The sequence below is a fragment of the Lampetra planeri genome, chromosome 64, assembly GCF_965212315.1.
Source record: "Lampetra planeri chromosome 64, kcLamPlan1.2.h2, whole genome shotgun sequence".
In the NCBI taxonomy this organism is placed as follows: Eukaryota; Metazoa; Chordata; class Hyperoartia; order Petromyzontiformes; family Petromyzontidae; genus Lampetra; species Lampetra planeri.
Genome location: NC_136170.1, coordinates 780,354 through 798,133, shown reverse-complemented (window position 1 = coordinate 798,133; position 17,780 = coordinate 780,354). Strand labels below are relative to the sequence as shown.

Genomic DNA, 17,780 nt, shown 5'->3' with positions numbered 1-17,780 from the left:
ACGCCTCGAACGGTAGGAGCGCGGGGACGTCATCGCGCACGGGCCTGCGGAGCCGTCATGACGTCATCGCGCAAACCGCCCCCCCCCTCCACCCCGTCTCGCGTACGTGGCGATATCATCGCGCTCCCGCCTTTCGACGCGGGGGGCGGGGCGGAGGGGGTTTGCGTGACGACGTCACCGGCCCTGCGCGCGAAGACGTCACCGCGTTAGCGCGTGATGACGTCAGCGCGACGACGTCATCACGTTAGCGCGCGACGACGTCACCGCCCCTACGCGCGACGACGTCACCGCGTCCGCGTGCCTGCCTCGTCGCCGTGGCAACGCGTCTCGCCGTGCACGGGGCCGAGGTGTCCCTGCGGCCTGCAGCAGAAGTAGCAGCAGTAGTAGTAGCAGTAGTAGCGGCAGTAGTAGTAGCAGTAGTAGTAGCAGAAGCAGTAGTAGTAGCAGCAGTAGTAGTAGCAGCAGTAGTAGTAGCAGTAGTAGTAGCAGAAGCAGTAGTAGTAGCAGCAGCAGAAGTAGCAGCAGTAGTAGCAGCAGTAGTAGTAGCAGAAGCAGTAGTAGTAGCAGAAGCAGTAGTAGTAGCAGCAGTAGTAGTAGTAGCAGTAGTAGTAGCAGAAGCAGTAGTAGTAGCAGAAGTAGCAGCAGTAGTAGTAGCAGAAGCAGTAGTAGTAGCAGCAGTAGTAGTAGCAGTAGTAGTAGCAGAAGCAGTAGTAGTAGCAGAAGCAGTAGTAGTAGCAGCAGTAGCAGTAGTAGCAGTAGTAGCAGCAGCAACAGCAGCAACAGCAGGAGCAGCAGCAACAGCAGCAGCAACAGCAGGAGCAGCAGCAGTAGTAGCAGCAGAAGCAGCAGAAGCAGCAGTAGCAGCAGCAGTCAGCAGACGATGACGACGGCGGCGACGGGGAGCGGCGGCGATGGATTCGGGTGGACGACTTGGTGGGGGCTGAGCCCGGCGCTCGACTTGCAGATGCAAGGTGCGTTCACCCAGCAGTGGAGCGAGCGTGGCTGGTGGGATGGCGGACGTCTGTGGGACGTCGTCGTCGCTGGCGCGCATCGATCACCCCGTGCCCCTAATACAACTCAACGTTCATCCCACAAAGTCCCATCACGAGGGAGAGACACAAAGATAAAGATCCCCCGTATAGCTTCTTGGTTCTTTCGGTAAAGTCACGTAGAAGGAAAATAATAAAATAAATAAAATAAACATACAATAATTCTCACGACGTTTCGGCCACAACGCAAGCAGCCGTCCTCAGGTGAAGAATGTAACACCACCAAGCTTGGAGCGTATATTTAAGCTGGGTTGGAGGGGGGAAGAAGAGCGCCTTGACAAAATAATTTGCATATCAAGAGGAATTTAGCATATTTATGGGAAATGCGTAACGAAATATGTCAATGGGAGAGTGGTGAAAGGAGACTTGCAGCGGAGCAAAGAATCCATTCCCTGTGGAGAATACAAGATACACAGTCAATGCCAGTGAGTGGACTGCGGTCTGAAAATCACCGTAAACGTGAACACAATCAGTTAAGATCCGAAATGGTTTATTACGTCCTTCCAATGATTGCTGAGCCAGAATCCATCTTCTCGGTTGAAATTGTCTCTGTGTTTGTATATGTGGATCGCCTCATGAACGAATCTCTCATGGTAGCCAGATGGCTTGCAGAGAACCTCTGTCTTGGAGAAGTCAATGTCATGTGAGGTAGGACAAACACCTCAGCCGTGGCAGATCACTGTTACAATTCAGTGGGCTCACATGACATTGACTTCTCCAAGACAGAGGTTCTCTGCAAGCCATCTGGCTACCATGAGAGATTCGTTCATGAGGTAGGACAAACACGGGGGAACTTTGTCTTTGCTGCTGCTCACAATCATCATCATCTTTTATTTTAGACTCGCCAACAGCACTTGCCCCCAGTCTGCCAAGGCTATACGGGGGAACTTTGTTTTCGCTGCTGCTCACAATCATCATCATCATTTATTTTAGACTCGCCAACAGCACTTGCCCCCAATCTGCCAAGGCTATACGGGGGAACTTTGTCTTTGCTGCTGCTCACAATCATCATCATCATTTATTTTACACTCGCCAACAGCACTTGCCCCCAGTCTGCCAAGGCTATACAGGGGAACTTTGTCTTTGCTGCTGCTCACAATCATCATCATTTATTTTACACTCGCCAACTGCACTTGCCCCCAGTCTGCCAAGACTATACGGGGGAACTTTGTCTTTGCTGCTGCTCACAATCATCATCATTTATTTTACACTCGCCAACAGCACTTGCCCCCAGTCTGCCAAGGCTATACGGGGGAACTGTGTCTTTGCCGTGTGTCTCCCTCTCTCTGGACAGGCCACAGCAGCAGCATGGAGGGCCGCAGGGCCGACGGGCCTGGCGGCCTGCCCCAGCTGCACGTGCTGGTGGCCGGGGCCTCCGACGGGCGCCACCTCCTCAAGACGGTGGCGCAGGCCCACCGGTGGCCCCGAGCGCGGATCCACGTGAGCGCTGCCATCGTCATCGTCGTCATCACGACCAGCGGCATCATCATCATCACTGCCATCATCATCATCATCATCACTGCCATCATCATCATCACTGCCATCATCATCATCATCACTGTCATCGTCATGGTCACTACCATCATCACAACTACCATCATCACTACCATCGTCATCACTACCGTCGTCATCATCATCACTATCATCTCTACCATCATCATCACTGTCATCGTCGTCGTCACTACCATCTTCACAACTATCATCATCACAACCATCGTCATCACTGTCATCGTCATCATCACTGCCATCATCACAACTACCATAATCACTACCATCGTCATCACGACCATCATCATCACGACCATCATCATCTCTACCATCTTCACAACTATCATCATCACGACCATCGTCATCACTACCATCATCATCATCATCACTGCCATCATCATCACTGTCATCGTCGTCGTCACTACCATCTTCACAACTACCATAATCACTACCATCGTCATCATCATCACTTTCATCACTAGCATCATCATCACCACTATCATCACAACAAACTATGGGTCTCTGTGTGAGTCTATGGATCTCTGTGTTAGTCTCTGTTTGAGTCTGTGGGTCTCTGTTTGAGTCTATGGGTCTCTGTGTGAGTCTATGGGTCTCTGTGTGAGTCTGTGGGTCTTTGTGTGAGTCTATGGGTCTCTGTGAGTCTATGGGTCTCTGTGTGAGTCTATGGGTCTCTGTGTGAGTCTATGGGTCTCTGTGTGAGTCTGTGGGTCTCTGTGTGTATGGGTCTCTGTGTGTGTCTATGGGTCTCTGTGTGAGTCTATGGGTCTCTGTGTGAGTCTATGGGTCTCTGTGTGAGTCTATGGGTCTCTGTGTGAGTCTATGGGTCTCTGTGTGAGTCTATGGGTCTCTGTGTGAGTCTGTGGGTCTCTGTGTGTATGGGTCTCTGTGTGTGTATGGGTCTCTGTGAGTCTATGTTTGTATGTTGAACTTCTTTTGCACCACTGTACGCAGCCAGCCGTGCTAATCGCCGGGAAGGACAACAAACTAAACACACAACAACAACAACAGAGTTTGCCAAAACTCGGCGATATACGTATAACAAAAACAGCGCTAACGAGTGTCCCGCCGTTGTTGTCGACCGCGTGTGGACGCAGTTCTACGTCTTGGAGAGCTTCCTGGAGCTGTACGGGAGGCAACTGCTGCTCCTCACCCTTGCCCTGGAGGCTCCTCACCGCATGGGCCTGCAGGGTGAGCCACGTGGCCTCCTGCGTCATAACCCTACCGCTGTGTGAAGTCACAACGACGACAGTAACAATGATAACAGCGGTCCCCTATAAACGCCGTATTCAGTTTTTGTGACTGCAGGAATTACTCTTTGGTTCTGTCGGTAAAGTCACTTGGGTTTTAGAAAAACACATTCCTGCGGAGGGAGCTGGTAGGAACACGTTGGGTTGCTCGGTCAATGGCCAGGGTCAACGGCGGCGTGGTGTATTCCGCAAATATGGCCGACTGTGAGGGCGGGCACAAGCCGGCGTGAGACGGACACAATAATCCCCTGTGGGCTGGTGTGACCAGGAGGTTCCTACCAGTATAACACCATGTTAACATGTTTTCAGTCAATCGTTGAGTGTTGCCGGGTCTGGCGGAGGTTAAAAAGCGATGCGGTGCGGTGGCTCCAGTGGCTTTGGCCACGATGATCGCTCTTTGAATGGGTGAGTATTGAGTGAGTGAGTTGGTTAGTGGGGAAACTTAGTGAGTGGGTGGGTGGGTGAATGAGTAAGTTGCTAAATGAGTGGGCTGGTGAGTGAGTTGGTGAGTGGGTAGGTGAGTGAGTGGGTCTATAAGTGAGTGGGTGAGTCCTCCACGGGGAGAGAGACACGCAAACTCCAAATATACATATTCTTGGGTTTTTTCGGTAAAGTCACGTAGGTAAAAAATTTAAATTAATGTTATTTTATTTTATTATATTCTTTTATTTTATTTTACTTGTATTACTTTTAATTTTAATTTTTTACCTACGTGACTTTACCGAAAAAACCCAAGAATATGAATCCTTGCAGTCACGAAAGCTTCAAATCTAGAATCCAAATATTCAGCAGGCGCCAGGGTCTGGATCGAACCCACGACCTCCTACATACCAGGCAAGAGGTAGTTAACATCTCCTAGCCACTGCGGCTCCACTGGGACTTACAGCAACATCGCCAGTCTCACGTGAAAAAGCTTGTCGGGACCCTCCTGAAAGAGAATCAGAATCCGCGTGTGTTGATGTACGTTGAACTTCTTTCGCACCGCACGTGGCCGACCGCGCTAATCGGAGGAACCCGTTAAGCCACGAAGCTCTGTTCTCACAGATGCCCAGTAAATGGGCGGGTCGTCAAAGAGCCTTGGGGCTCGGTGCACGAAAACAACAACAACAACGACGACAACAACAACAACACTGGTCAACAACAAAAAATTTGTTTTTTCTGGCCTGGACTTTTGCAGCTGTTTAGACTAATTTCAGGGTGCTGATTCCAAATCTGATCTCAGATTTGCTCTATCACATCTCATTTTTATGCTATCGGCATACCCCATTTTCATTGATTTTACCCAAAATTAACTCCGTCACTTATGATTCGAAGTTGTTGCGAGTCAGTGACTGCTTTAGTGTTAAAATACGGTGCTGTATTTTTAGGATAGTGTGTTTTATAATATCATGTTATGTAGATATCCACATCTACTTAATATTTTTCTTCCGCAGTTTTTATTGAAAATGCAATATTTGATATCTCAAAAACCTGATGTGATGGACAAAAACCGATGCCAGATTTGGAATCGGCCAGAAAAAGTGTGTTGACCAGCGTAACAACAATTGCCTTGCAGAGAAGAGCGAGCTGTTTGTGGAGCTGTTTGGCAACAGCCTGCTGCGTCCGCACACCGCCACCTACCTACGCCAGCAGGCGCAGCTGCTCGTGGAGGTGGTCACCGACCAGGAGCTGGCTGCCCGCCGGCTGCCCTGGCTCGACTTGTCGGCCCTGAAGGTGAACGCACTTTGTCTACGTCTTTGTCTTCTTCGTCCTCTCGAGGGTGACGCGATGAGGCCGAGCGGTCGCGGAGCTCGCCAGCTTGGTGCGTCTCGGGGCTCTGGGCAAGGGCGGCTCCCGCCTGCTGGTTTCTTGCGGGTGTCGTCATCGTCACACGCGACATCATCACACGCGGCGACGTCACTCGCGACGTTGTCACACGCGACGTCGTCACACGCGGCGACGTCACACGCGGCGACGTCACACGTCGCGTCGTCACACGTGACGTCATTAACGGCAGCGTCGTCACACGTGATGTCATCACACGCCACGTCGTTACACGCGGCGACGTCACACGCGGCGTCGTCACACATGACGTCATCACACGCGGCATCGTCACACGCGACGTCATTAACGACAGCGTCGTCACACGTGACGTCATCACACACCTCCCCTGCCCTATCCCCCACGCACCCCTCTACCGTGACCACCCATTCCTCATCCCGTGCACGCCCCTGTCCATCTAAATAGTCGATTTCGTTCGTACCTCGTAGCATGGCCCCAGCTCACGATGTCACCTCGTCTGTTGCCCTTCACCGCGCCTCCGGTTGGCTCCGGTTGGCTCCGGTTGGCTACGCGCGGCGCCAAAAAAGTCACCGTGCCAGACGGGCGAGAGTTACGATGGAAAGGTGATCAGAGGGGAGGAGAGGGGGCAGTCAACAGGACGTGAGGTGGTGCAAATGAGATTACAAGATTTTGGAGAATCAATAAATTGTGCTTTATACAAATTAGATACGAAAGCAACATCTGGGCCGCCTCCTCTTCACCAGACCACACTAACCAGCGTGGGGAAGTACGGTCAAACAGACCTGCGTGACCACCTTACCCAGTGTGGGCGAGATCGTCATCCATCTAGCAGTGGATTGGCAGAGGGCTGTTATTATTAGTTTCGTTGGTGCCTCGCCCGAGAGAACGAACTCGGGAATCGTCGCAATCGATCGGTCGGGTCACATCAGCCTGCTCCTCCCGCCCGGCAGTTCAAGGAGCGAGACCGCCTGGAGGGCATCTTCACCTTCTGGCGGCGGGGCGAGGCGAGCGCCTTCCGGCCGGAGCGCCTGTGGGACGCGCGCTGCCGGCGGTACCTGGGCGCACGCTACGACGCGCGGCACGGAGCGTACGACTGGGACCTCGCCATGAAGCTGCACGAGCGTGGAGTGAGCGGATTACGCAGAGACCACGACGACACCCACCCACCCCACACACCACCTCACCCACACCACCCCACACACACACCCACACACACACACCCACCCACACACCCCACACACCACCTCACCCACACACACACCCACACACCCACACACCCCACACACACACACTCACCCCACACACACACACACACCCACACACCACGCACACACCACCCACACACACCCACACACACACACACCCACACACCCCACACACACACCACACACATCCACACATACACACACCTACACACACCCACACATACACACCCACACACACACCCACACACACACACCCACACACACACCCCACACACCACCCCACACACACACACACCCCACACACCACCCCACACACACACACCCATCCACACACCCACCCACACACACCCACACACCCCACACCCACGCACCCACCCACCCCACACCCACCCCACACCCACCCCACACCCACCCCACACCCACCCCACACCCACCCACCACCCACCCCACACCCACCCACGCACCCACACAGACACACCCAGCACCCCCCACACACTCACCCACCCACCCCACACACACCCCACACCCACACACCCACCCCACACACACACACCCACCCCACATACACACACACACCCACCCTACACCCACCCACCCCACACCCACCCCACACCCACCCACACCCACCCACCCCACACCCACACTCACCCCAGTGAGTCTGTGGGTCTCTGTGTGAGTCTATGGGTCTCTGCGTGAGTCTGTGGGTCTCTGTGCGAGTCTGTGGGTCTCTGTGTGAGTCTACGAGTCTCTGTGTGAGTCTATGGGTCTCCGTGTGAGTCTATGGGTCTCTGTGTGAGTCTATGGGTCTCTGTGTGAGTCTATGAGTCTCTGTGTGAGTCTATGGGTCTCTGTGTGAGTCTATGGGTCTCTGTGTGAGTGGGACTCTCCGCCGTGTGTATTTGGACTCTGACCTTCGCCCCCCCCCATGCCCACTGCAACTCGTCCCTCAGGCGGGGGTCATAAGCAGCCGTGAGTACTGGCGCTGGAGGGAGCGGGGCGTGGCGTTCGAGGCCAGGGAGGGCGTCTACGACGTGGCCAACAGGACGCTGGCGTCCGACCTCGTCGTCAGCCAGGTGCGGTGACCGCACGGCTCGCGGGTCAGGGGTCACCGGCCACGGGTCAGGGGTTACGGGTCAGGGGTCACCGGCCACGGGTCAGGGGTCATGCGTCACAGGTCACCGGCCACGGGTCAGGGGTCACCGGCCAGAGGTCACGGGTCACGCGGCACGGATCCCGGGTCGCAGATCACGGGTCACTGTTTCACGGATAACGGGTCACGGGTCAGGGGTCACGGATAACGGGTGAGGCGTCACGGTTTCACGGGTCACGGGTCACGGTTCCATGGGTCACGGCTTCCCGCATGCTGGACGTGGTGTGCCGGGCGCGTGTCAGCGGGGGGAGAAGGTGGTGGCGCGCGGCTACTGGGGGGACATCGTGACGGGGCCCTTCGTGGCGTTCGGAGTGGACACGGAGGAACGCCGACTACTCCAGACGGCCAACGGGATCCACACGCACGTGAGTGTGCGTGTGTGTGTGAGCGTGACTGTGTGCGTGTGTGTGCGTGTGAGCGTGACTGTGTGTGTGTGTGCGTGTATGTGTGTGAGCGTGAGTGTGTGTGTGAGCGTGACTGTGTGCGTGTGTGCGTGTGAGCGTGACTGTGTGTGTGTGTGCGTGTGTGCGTGTGTGTGTGTGAGCGTGAGTGAGCATGTGTGTGTGTGTGCGTGCGTGTGTGTGTGAGCGTGACTGTGTGTGTGTGTGCGCGTGTGTGCGTGTGTATGTAATCTTGTGTGTCGGTGACGCAGTGATTAGCGCTACGCTGCGCTACGAACCCGGCAATCCGAGTTCGATTCCCGCTCGCGGCCAACACCAGTGACGATTATTTGAACCGATCCTGGGCCTCCCCTAGATCGACTCAGCCTCAAATGAGTACCTGGTGCAGTGGTGTGTAAACATCGCCACTGGGGAGACAAAGGCGGTCGGGCGTGGTGCTGGCCACCCACCCCCTCGTGTGCCGTGCCGGCCTTCATAGGTGCTTCTTGCTAACAGCACTTGCCCCCTGCAGTCTGTTAAGGCTACGCGGGGGATCTTTGTCTTTATCTTTGTGTGTGTGTCCATCCGTCCGCTAACACGGTATTCAATTCTTCACGGCTCACAGCTCACACTCTTATAGATCCGATCAATACAGATCAATGCTCCTTACAGTGAGTGGCGTGCGTAGCTGATTAACTGTTGAAGGCACCGGGTAATTGAGATATTGTCCATGTAGCTGGGTCCTGTACACACACGCGTGTGTGTGTACAGCACCCAGACACACACACACACGCGTGTGTGTGTGTGTGTACAGGGCCCAGGCGGTGGTCAGAGGTCGCAAACGGGTTTTGATTCCTTACCCATACCCGTACCCGGCCGCACCAGGGTCGCAAACGGGTACCCGTACCCGTACCCGGCCGTACCCGTACCCTACCCGTACCCGGCTGGGTACGGGTAGGGTACGAGTATCGGGTACCTGATTGCGACCTCTGGGATGAAGCCATGTTGCAGGCGCGGGTGGGTTGATTCTAGGAACTTGAATTGTGAGAAGAGACAAGACGTTGGGAAATGAGTGACAAACGGTGACTCACCGGTGACTCACGGCCTACCCGTACCCGGCCGCACCAGGGTCGCAAACGGGTACCCGTACCCGGCCGGGTACGGGTAGCCGGGTATCGGGTAGGGTACGGGTATCGGGTACCGGGTTGCGACCTCTGGCGGTGGTGCAGCGGTTTAGCGCTACGCCCCGCTACGACCCCGGGCCGCCCAAGTTCGATTTCCACTCACGGCCAACACCGGTGACGATTACCTAAACCGGTCCTGGGCCTCCCCTAAGTCGACCCAGCCTCAAACGAGTCACCCCCGGTGCAGTGTGCAGTAAACACCTGCCGCCGGGGAGACAAAGGCGGCCGGGGCGCGTGGGGTTGCTGGCCCCACGCCACACCCGCCTCGGGTGCGCGGGTCGTAGGTCGGGGGGGTGTCATGGGGTCAGGGGGTCACGGGGGAGGCTGCCTCTTAGCGTCCTCGTGTCTGCGTGCGTCGTGGCCGCCGCAGACCTCCCAGGAAGTGTCGCTGCACAACCTGACGGCGGCCTTCCACGAGCTGGCCACGGGGCGCCGCTACACCACCACGCACGAGGCGGCAGCAGCCGCCCCCACGGAGGTCAAAGAGGACCAGGTGGAGGAGGTGGAGGAGGAGGTGGAGGAGGTGGAGGAGGAGGTGGAGGAGGGCGACGGCGATGGTGGCAAGAAAACGGAGGAAGCAAAGGAGGATGAGGTGATACCGTCGCTCCCGTCGTGATGAGTCGGCATTGTCCGGCAGCTTGCCCCTCGCAGAGGTCGCGGGGGAGGAGGTTAAAGAGGAGCGGGATGTTGATGACAAAGATGATGATGATGATGGTGGTGGTGGTGATGGTGGTGGTGATGGTGGTGGTGGTGATGGTGGTGGTGGTGGTGATGGTGGTGATGGTGGTGGTGGTGGTGATGGTGGTGGTGATGGTGGGGGTGGTGATGGTGGTGGTGGTGGTGATGGTGGTGGTGGTGGTGATGGTGGTGGTGGTGATGGTGATAATGGTGGTGATGGTGGTGGTGATGGTGGCGATGGTAATGGTGGTGATGGTGGTGGTGATGGTGGTGGTGGTGGTGATGGTGATGGTGGTGATGGTGGTGATGGTGATGATGATGATGATGGTGGTGATGGTGGTGGTGGTGATGATGATGGTGGTGGTGATGGTGGTGATGATGATGATGGTGGTGGTGATGGTGGTGATGGCAAGAAAGAGGAGGCTCGTGAGGTGACAGCACTTGCCCAAACAGTCCGTTCGAGGGTCTCTGGTGACGTGAGTCTCATTTTCAAGGTGGCGGAGGTGTCAACCGAGGAGGTGGTGGATGAGGGGGTGGATGACTCGAAGGAGACAAACGAGGTGGAGAAGAAAGGGGTGGACAACGCGAAGGACGATGAGGTAGTGGACGAGGTGGTGGTGGGTGGAACACCTGAGGATGGGAGTCGACAGGATCCAGGTGAGCTGGAATCCAGAGACGTCTTGACCTGCATAGTCAAGTCAAGTGTGTTCTGCCTTACGCACCGTTGCGCCGGTCTGGCACAAATCTGCCACTGGAAGCACCATCACATTACAACTCAACTTAAAATGTAGACAATTCTATACAATGAGAAGATGTATATATATTGAAATACCATCTATAGTTCGTCTTGGTTTTTTTGGTAAAGTCACGTAGAATGGAAATAATAAAATAATAAAAATAAAACATAATAGAATATTATTATATTACTTTATTATGTTAAAAAATAATCTAATATTATTATATTATTTTATTATGTTTATTTTTTCTTATTTTATTGTTTCCATTCTACGTGACTTTACCGAAAGAACCAAGAAGATGAATCCCTGCAGTCACGAAAGCTTTAAATCGAAATTTATACCATCTATAGTTGTTTAAAATATATGAATGAAAGCAAGTTGTGGCTCTCAGTTGCATCTCTGATCAATCATAATTGTACCAATGTAGACGATGTTCCAGCTGACTGAAGTCTCTCTAAAGCAGCTCAAGCCTCCAGTGGACCACGTGACTCCCACGTGGCCACCCCCACCCTGAGCCCCTCCTCCCCTGTCCCCGCCCGCTGTGAAAACAGACGCCGCTCCTCCTCCTCCTCCTGCAGCTCCCTCCCGCTCGCTCCTTCCCTCTCTCTTCCCGCCTCCCCTTTCATCATCATCATCACCACTCTCTCATCACCACCACCACCACCCTCATCATCACCACCACACTCTCATCACCACCACCACACTCTCATCACCACCACCACCACTACCACACTCTCATCACCACCACCACCACACTCTCATCACCACCACCACACTCATCACAACCACCACCACCACCACCACACTCTCATCACCACCACCACCACACTCTCATCACAACCACCACCACCACACTCTCATCACCACCACCACACTCTCATCACCACCACCCTCTCATTATCACCACCACCATCCTCTCATCATCACCACCACCACCATCCTCTCATCATTACCACCATCCTCTCATCACCATCACCACCACCCTCTCATCACCATCACCACTCTCATCATCATCCCACCACCCTCTCATCCTCTCATCATCACCCCACCACCCTCTCATCCTCTCATCATCACCACCCTCTCATCATCACCACTACCCTCTCATCACCACCACCACCCTCTCATCATCACCACCACCCTCTCATCACCATCACCACCATCACCATCCTCTCATTACCACCACCCTCTCATCATCATCGTCACCACCACCCTCTCATCATCATCGTCACTACCACCCTCTCATCATCATCGTCACCACCACCCTCTCATCATCATCGTCACCACCACCCTCTCATCATCATCGTCATCGCCTTTCACCACCACCGATATCTTGGCCCGATCATTCCTTCCCCTCCTCCTCCTCCTTCTCCTCCTCCTCCTCCTCCACCTCCTCCACCTCCTCCACCTCCTCCACCTCCTCCACCTCCTTCCCCTCCTCCCTTACTGCACCGGCGCTCCGCTTCCTCCTCTCTCCCCGCTGCTCATCTCGACCCGTGCCCTCCTTCTCCTCCTCCTCCTCTCTGTCATCCGTCTCGGGGACATCCGTCCCGGCCTCCCTTCCCTCTCCGGTTCCTTGATCTCTAATCCCTCACGTTCATCACAACCTTCCCGCACGGTGGCGGTGGGTGCGCGTGCGACAGATTGTACGTACGCGCACACAACACACAATGACCTGAGCGAGCAGAGTGAATGGACGGGTGGCGACGTCGTTCCCTGGCCTCTGTCTCTCTCTCTCTGCTGCTCACAGACTGCGACTACATCAGCATTGGGGACGTGCGGGTGAGCCTCCTGCCCTTGAACGCGCTGCAGACCCTGCACCAAAAGGCAAAGTTCCGGAAGCTCTTCAACGTCATCTACTTTGCAAACAGGTGAGAGAGAGAGCGGGTCACGGCTGAGGGGCGACGTGGCAGACCGTGGCAGACCGTGGCAATGATTGCACGCGCTGAGCGACGGCGAGAGGAGACACGCGCGTATGCACGCGTGTCTGTTGAACTTCTTTGGCACCGTACGTGGCCAGCCGCGCTCATCGGAGGTGCAGATTGGGTGGGTGGATGAGTGGGTGGGTGGGTGATTTAGTGGGTTAGTGTGTTGTTGAGAGTGAGTGAGTGGGTAGCTGAGTAAGTGGGTGGCTGGGTGGTTGGGTGGTTGAGTGGATGAGTGTGTGGGTGGATGAGTGAGCGAGTGAGTGGGTGGTTGGCTGAGTGGTGCGTGAGCGAGTGGGTGGGTGACTTAGTGGGTTAGTGTGTTGTTGAGAGTGAGTGAGCGGGTAGCTGAGTCAGTGGGTGGCTGGGTGGGTGTATGGATGAGTGGGTGGGTGGGTGGATGAGTGAGCGAGTGAGTGGGTGGTTAGCTGAGTGGTGCGTGAGCGAGCGGGTGGGTGACTTAGTGGGCTAGTGTGTTGTTGAGAGTGAGTGAGTGGGTAGCTGAGTAAGTGGGTGGCTGGGTGGGTGGGTGGGTGGATGAGGGGGTGGATGGATGAGTGGTGCGTGAGCGAGCGGGTGGGTGACTTAGTGGGTTAGTGTGTTGTTGAGAGTGAGTGAGTGGGTAGCCGAGTAAGTGGGTGGCTGGGTGGGTGTATGGATGAGTGGGTGGGTGAGTGAGTGAGTGGGTGGGTGACTTAGTGGGTTAGTGTATTGTTGAGAGTGAGTGAGTGAGTGGGTAGCTGAGTAAGTGGGTGGATGGATGAGTGAGCGAGTGAGTGGGTGGTTGGCTGAGTGGTGCGTGAGCGAGCGGGTGTAGTGTATAGTGTAGTGTATAGTGTAGTGTGTAGTGTATAGTGTAGTGTATAGTGTAGTGTATAGTGTAGTGTGTAGTGTAGTGTATAGTGTAGTGTATAGTGTAGTGTATAGTGTAGTGTATAGTGTAGTGTGTAGTGTATAGTGTAGTGTATAGTGTAGTGTATAGTAGTGTAGTGATAATCGGAGGTGCGGTGCTGTTCCTGCAGCATGGTCCATCAGCTGGCGCCCGCCCTGGAGGAGGTGGCGGCTGACAAGGCCACCCTCATTGTGGAGACCGTCAAGTGAGTTGTCCCTAGCCCACAGCGCTTCTCGCTGTGTGTGGGTGCCACTGTGTGTGTGTGTGTCTGTGTGTGTGTCAGTGTGTGTGCGTCCTACGATCCATCCTGGGTTTAACCAGGCTGGATTGTGTGAGGAGCTCACAAATCCTTGAAAGATCTGGGCAAAGTCCCATTGGTGAGCTTCTCCGGCAGGCAAGGCTGCGTTGGCTGGGTCATGTAGCCCACGTGCCCAGCCACCGCATGCCTAAACAGCTTTTGTTCGGGCGGATCGAGGGGGCTAAACGGGCGCGGCACGGGCTAGAGAAGAGATGGAGTGATGTGGTACAGGAGGACGTGGAGCTGAGTAGACTTGCCGATGACTGGTACCAGCGGTGTCAAGATCGGCCTCTGTGGAGGAGGCTCGTGAAGGACGCTAATGGGCAGTTGGAGGCAGTCGCCCTCCAACAACAACAGAGGGCGGAGGAGCGACGCTCACAACAACGAGCGGAGCGCCGGGTGGCTAAAGCACAGCAAGTTGGCACAGTAGGGGGCACAGGTGGTGCATCAGCCAGTCATCTCGGTCATCTCGGTCAGTCGACCCGTGGCACCTGCTGGGTCTGCCCCGTGACCTCCTGCCAGCGGGCGTTCGACACTTCACGTGGCAGCCTCAAGGTGCACTTGGCCTGGCCCAAGCGTCGTGGTGACGTCACCGCCACTTAGTGGCGAATGGCGGTTGTTGTTGTTGTGTGCGTGTGTTTGCGCGTGTGTGTGTGTGTGTGTCTCTGTGTGTGTGTGTGTGCGTTTGTGTGTGTGCGTGTGTCTCTGTGTGTATGTGTGTGTGCTGGACATGAACGTGCAGGTTCGTGCTGGACCTCAATGCGAAGGCCGCGGCTGGCTACGTGGAGCGAGTGACGGAGTTGGCCGGGGCCGCCGGCTTCGCTCCGCTTGGCACCTGCGACGGCACCAAGGACGCGACCGCCCGCTTCCTGCTACAGCCGCAGCAGCAGCAGCAACAGCAAGCGCAGGAGCAGCCACAGCAGCAGCAGGAGCAGCAGCAGCAGCAACATCAGGAGCATCAGGAGCAGCAGCAGCAGGAGCAGCAGCAGCCGCAGCAGCAGCAGCAACAGCAGCCGCAGCAGCAGCAGGATGAACAGCAGCCGCAGCAACAGCAGGCACAGCAGCAGGAGCAGCAAAAACAGGAACAGCAGGAGCAACAAAAACACCAACAGCAGGATCAGCAGCAGGTGCAGCAGTCACAGGAACAGCAGCATCAACAGCAGCAGGAGCAGCAGTCACAGGAACAGCAGAAACAGAAAAAATCGGAACAGTAATTGCAGCAAAAACATCAGCAGCAGCAGCAGTAGCAACAAGATCACCATCATCATCACCATCATCATCATCACCATCATCATCATCACCATCATCATCATCATCACCACCATCATCATCACCATCATCATCACCATCATCATCATCACCATCATCATCATCATCACCACCATCATCATCACCATCATCATCACCATCATCATCATCACCATCATCATCATCATCACCACCATCATCATCACCATCATCATCACCATCATCATCATCACCATCATCATCATCATCACCACCATCACCATCATCATCATCATCACCACCATCATCATCACCATCATCATCACCATCATCATCACCATCATCATCACCATCATCATCAACACCATCATCACCACCATCATCATCATCACCACCATCATCATCACCATCATCATCACCATCATCATCAACACCATCATCACCATCACCTATAGCTGAGCCCACAGCCAGCGGGAGAATCGAAAGCAACTGACACTGACCCCGAGTGACCCTGACACTGACCCCGAGTGACCCTGACCCCGAGTGACCCTGACCCCGAGTGACCCTGACCCCCGACCGGCGTGGTGAAGTATGGTCAAACAAGGGCCCCGGGGGGGGGGGGAAGCCTTCCGCCCAGCGGTGGTAGTTGGGTGTCGTGGCGAACATTTTTGTGTGCGCGCTACTCTCGTGTTGGCCACGCGGCAAACCCTTGGGACCAGCCGCGTGGCAAACCGCGGGTCGGCGGTTTTCTTGTTTTTGCGCGCAGAAAATCCAACGCTGCTGCTGCCGCTGCTGCTACCGCTGCTGCTGCTGCGTTGTTTAGGTGACGAACCTCACCGGCTGTTGCTTCGGGTGGTGGCGGGTTTAATGACACACGATTTTTATATTTACGCGATCTCACCAAAAAAGCCTCTATTATGGATGATATTGGTCGCGAAAGCTTGCCACGTGTTAAACGAGGAGACGTAACAATGGGGGATTACCCTTCTCTGTGTTCAGATGTCCAAACCCCAAATGGATTCTATCAAGTCACAGCGTCAACCACCACAGGCTACTTGCGGTGGACATGCACACACGCATGCCGTGACAACAGATGCGGCATCGTCTTTGAGACTGATTGACCAACCCCAGAGGCCTCGTCTCACCAGCAGTGACAGGCCAGAGAAGGACGCCAAAAGACGAACGGCACCAGGACAATGCCACTCTCAGGGGATGTGTAGCTCGGCATGAGCAGCTACAGCATGGGATACCTTCTACTGGTAGGAACCTCCTGGTTACACCAGCCCACAGCGGATTATTGTGTCCGTCCGTCCGTAGTGAATCCAAAAATGGGAGGTGTGGGGCTGGGTGGAGAGGGGAGGGTTGGGTGGGGAGGGTGGGGAGGGGCTGGGTGGGGAGGGTGGGGAGGGGCTGGGTGGGGCTGGGTGGGGGGTGGGAGGGGTGGGGCTGGGTGGGGGGTGGGAGGGAGGGGTGGGGAGGGGCTGGTCACCCAGTGGTGCCCTTATAAAACTCAACGTTTAACCTACTCATGCCGGCTTGTGCCCGCCCTCACAGTCGGCCATATTTGCGGAATACACCACGCCGCCGTTGACCCTGGCCATTGACCGAGCAACCCAACGTTCCTACCAGCTCCCTCCGCAGGATTGTGTTTTGCCAGTATCAAATTACGAAAAATAAGTTTCAAAACACAACGCCATATTAATTATATTATCAGTGCATGTTTGTTTGCTACCACAGGTACTGTGTGGTGGTTAACGCAGTCCATCATGCCTTGAAAAAGGTTTCTATTTGGTGTTAGAACATCGTAACACAACTCCAGAAAGGGTAAAACCTCTTCCTATTTTTCATTTGTTGACGACGCTGTCAGCAAATCCGACGTGGTTAATGACACTCTCACCTCTGTCTCGCTGTCTCTCTTTCGTTGAATGTGTTTTGTCATTAAAGAGAAAAGTCGAGGTTGAAAACTCACGTTCTTCAGAACTGCTTCCCGTTGTTGTTGTGTTTAGTGTATTGTCCTTCCCCCCTCCCGCACCTCCGATTAGCGCGATTGGCTACGTACGGTGCGAAAGAAGTTCAACATACATAGACTCGCACAGAGACCCATAGACTCGCACAGAGACCCACAGACTCACACAGAGACCCACAGACTCACACAGAGACCCATAGACTCACACAGAGACCCACAGACTCGCACAGAGACCCACAGACTCACACTGAGACCCACATACTCATCACACAGAGACCCACAGACCCACAGACTCACACAGAGACCCACAGACTCACACAGAGACCCATAGACTCACACAGAGACCCATAGACTCACACAGAGACCCATAGACTCACACAGAAACCCATAGACTCACACAGAGACCCACAGACTCACACAGACACCCATAGACTCACACAGAGACCCATAGATTCACATAGAGACCCATAGACTCACACAGAGACCCATCGACTCACACAGAGACCCATAGACTCACAAAGACCCATAGACTCACCACACAGAGACCCATAGAC

The 17,780-nt window shown here is 54.8% G+C and overlaps 1 protein-coding gene across 1 annotated transcript; it reads left to right on the top strand.

The window, feature by feature from the left end:
- Positions 1 to 268: 268 nt before the first annotated feature.
- Positions 269 to 15,376, top strand: LOC144737078 (dynein axonemal assembly factor 3-like). The gene is made up of 12 exons (XM_078619739.1): positions 269 to 971; positions 2,344 to 2,489; positions 3,653 to 3,746; positions 5,361 to 5,518; positions 6,538 to 6,714; positions 7,743 to 7,865; positions 8,185 to 8,307; positions 9,877 to 10,098; positions 10,679 to 10,841; positions 12,669 to 12,789; positions 13,866 to 13,940; positions 14,776 to 15,376. The coding sequence occupies exons 1-12, from the start codon at positions 881 to 883 to the stop codon at positions 15,245 to 15,247; spliced, it is 1,965 nt and encodes a 654-aa protein (XP_078475865.1). The 5' UTR covers positions 269 to 880; the 3' UTR covers positions 15,248 to 15,376.
- Positions 15,377 to 17,780: the final 2,404 nt, after the last annotated feature.

Bases quoted from the DNA above. Each gene is read 5' to 3' on its own strand.
- LOC144737078 (XM_078619739.1), top strand. From the start codon at position 881: ATGACGACGGCGGCGACGGGGAGCGGCGGCGATGGATTCGGGTGGACG. The intron at 7,866-8,184 runs GTGCGGTGACCG...GGCGCGTGTCAG, and splicing joins CCGACCTCGTCGTCAGCCAG to CGGGGGGAGAAGGTGGTGGC. The intron at 8,308-9,876 runs GTGAGTGTGCGT...TGGCCGCCGCAG, and splicing joins CCAACGGGATCCACACGCAC to ACCTCCCAGGAAGTGTCGCT.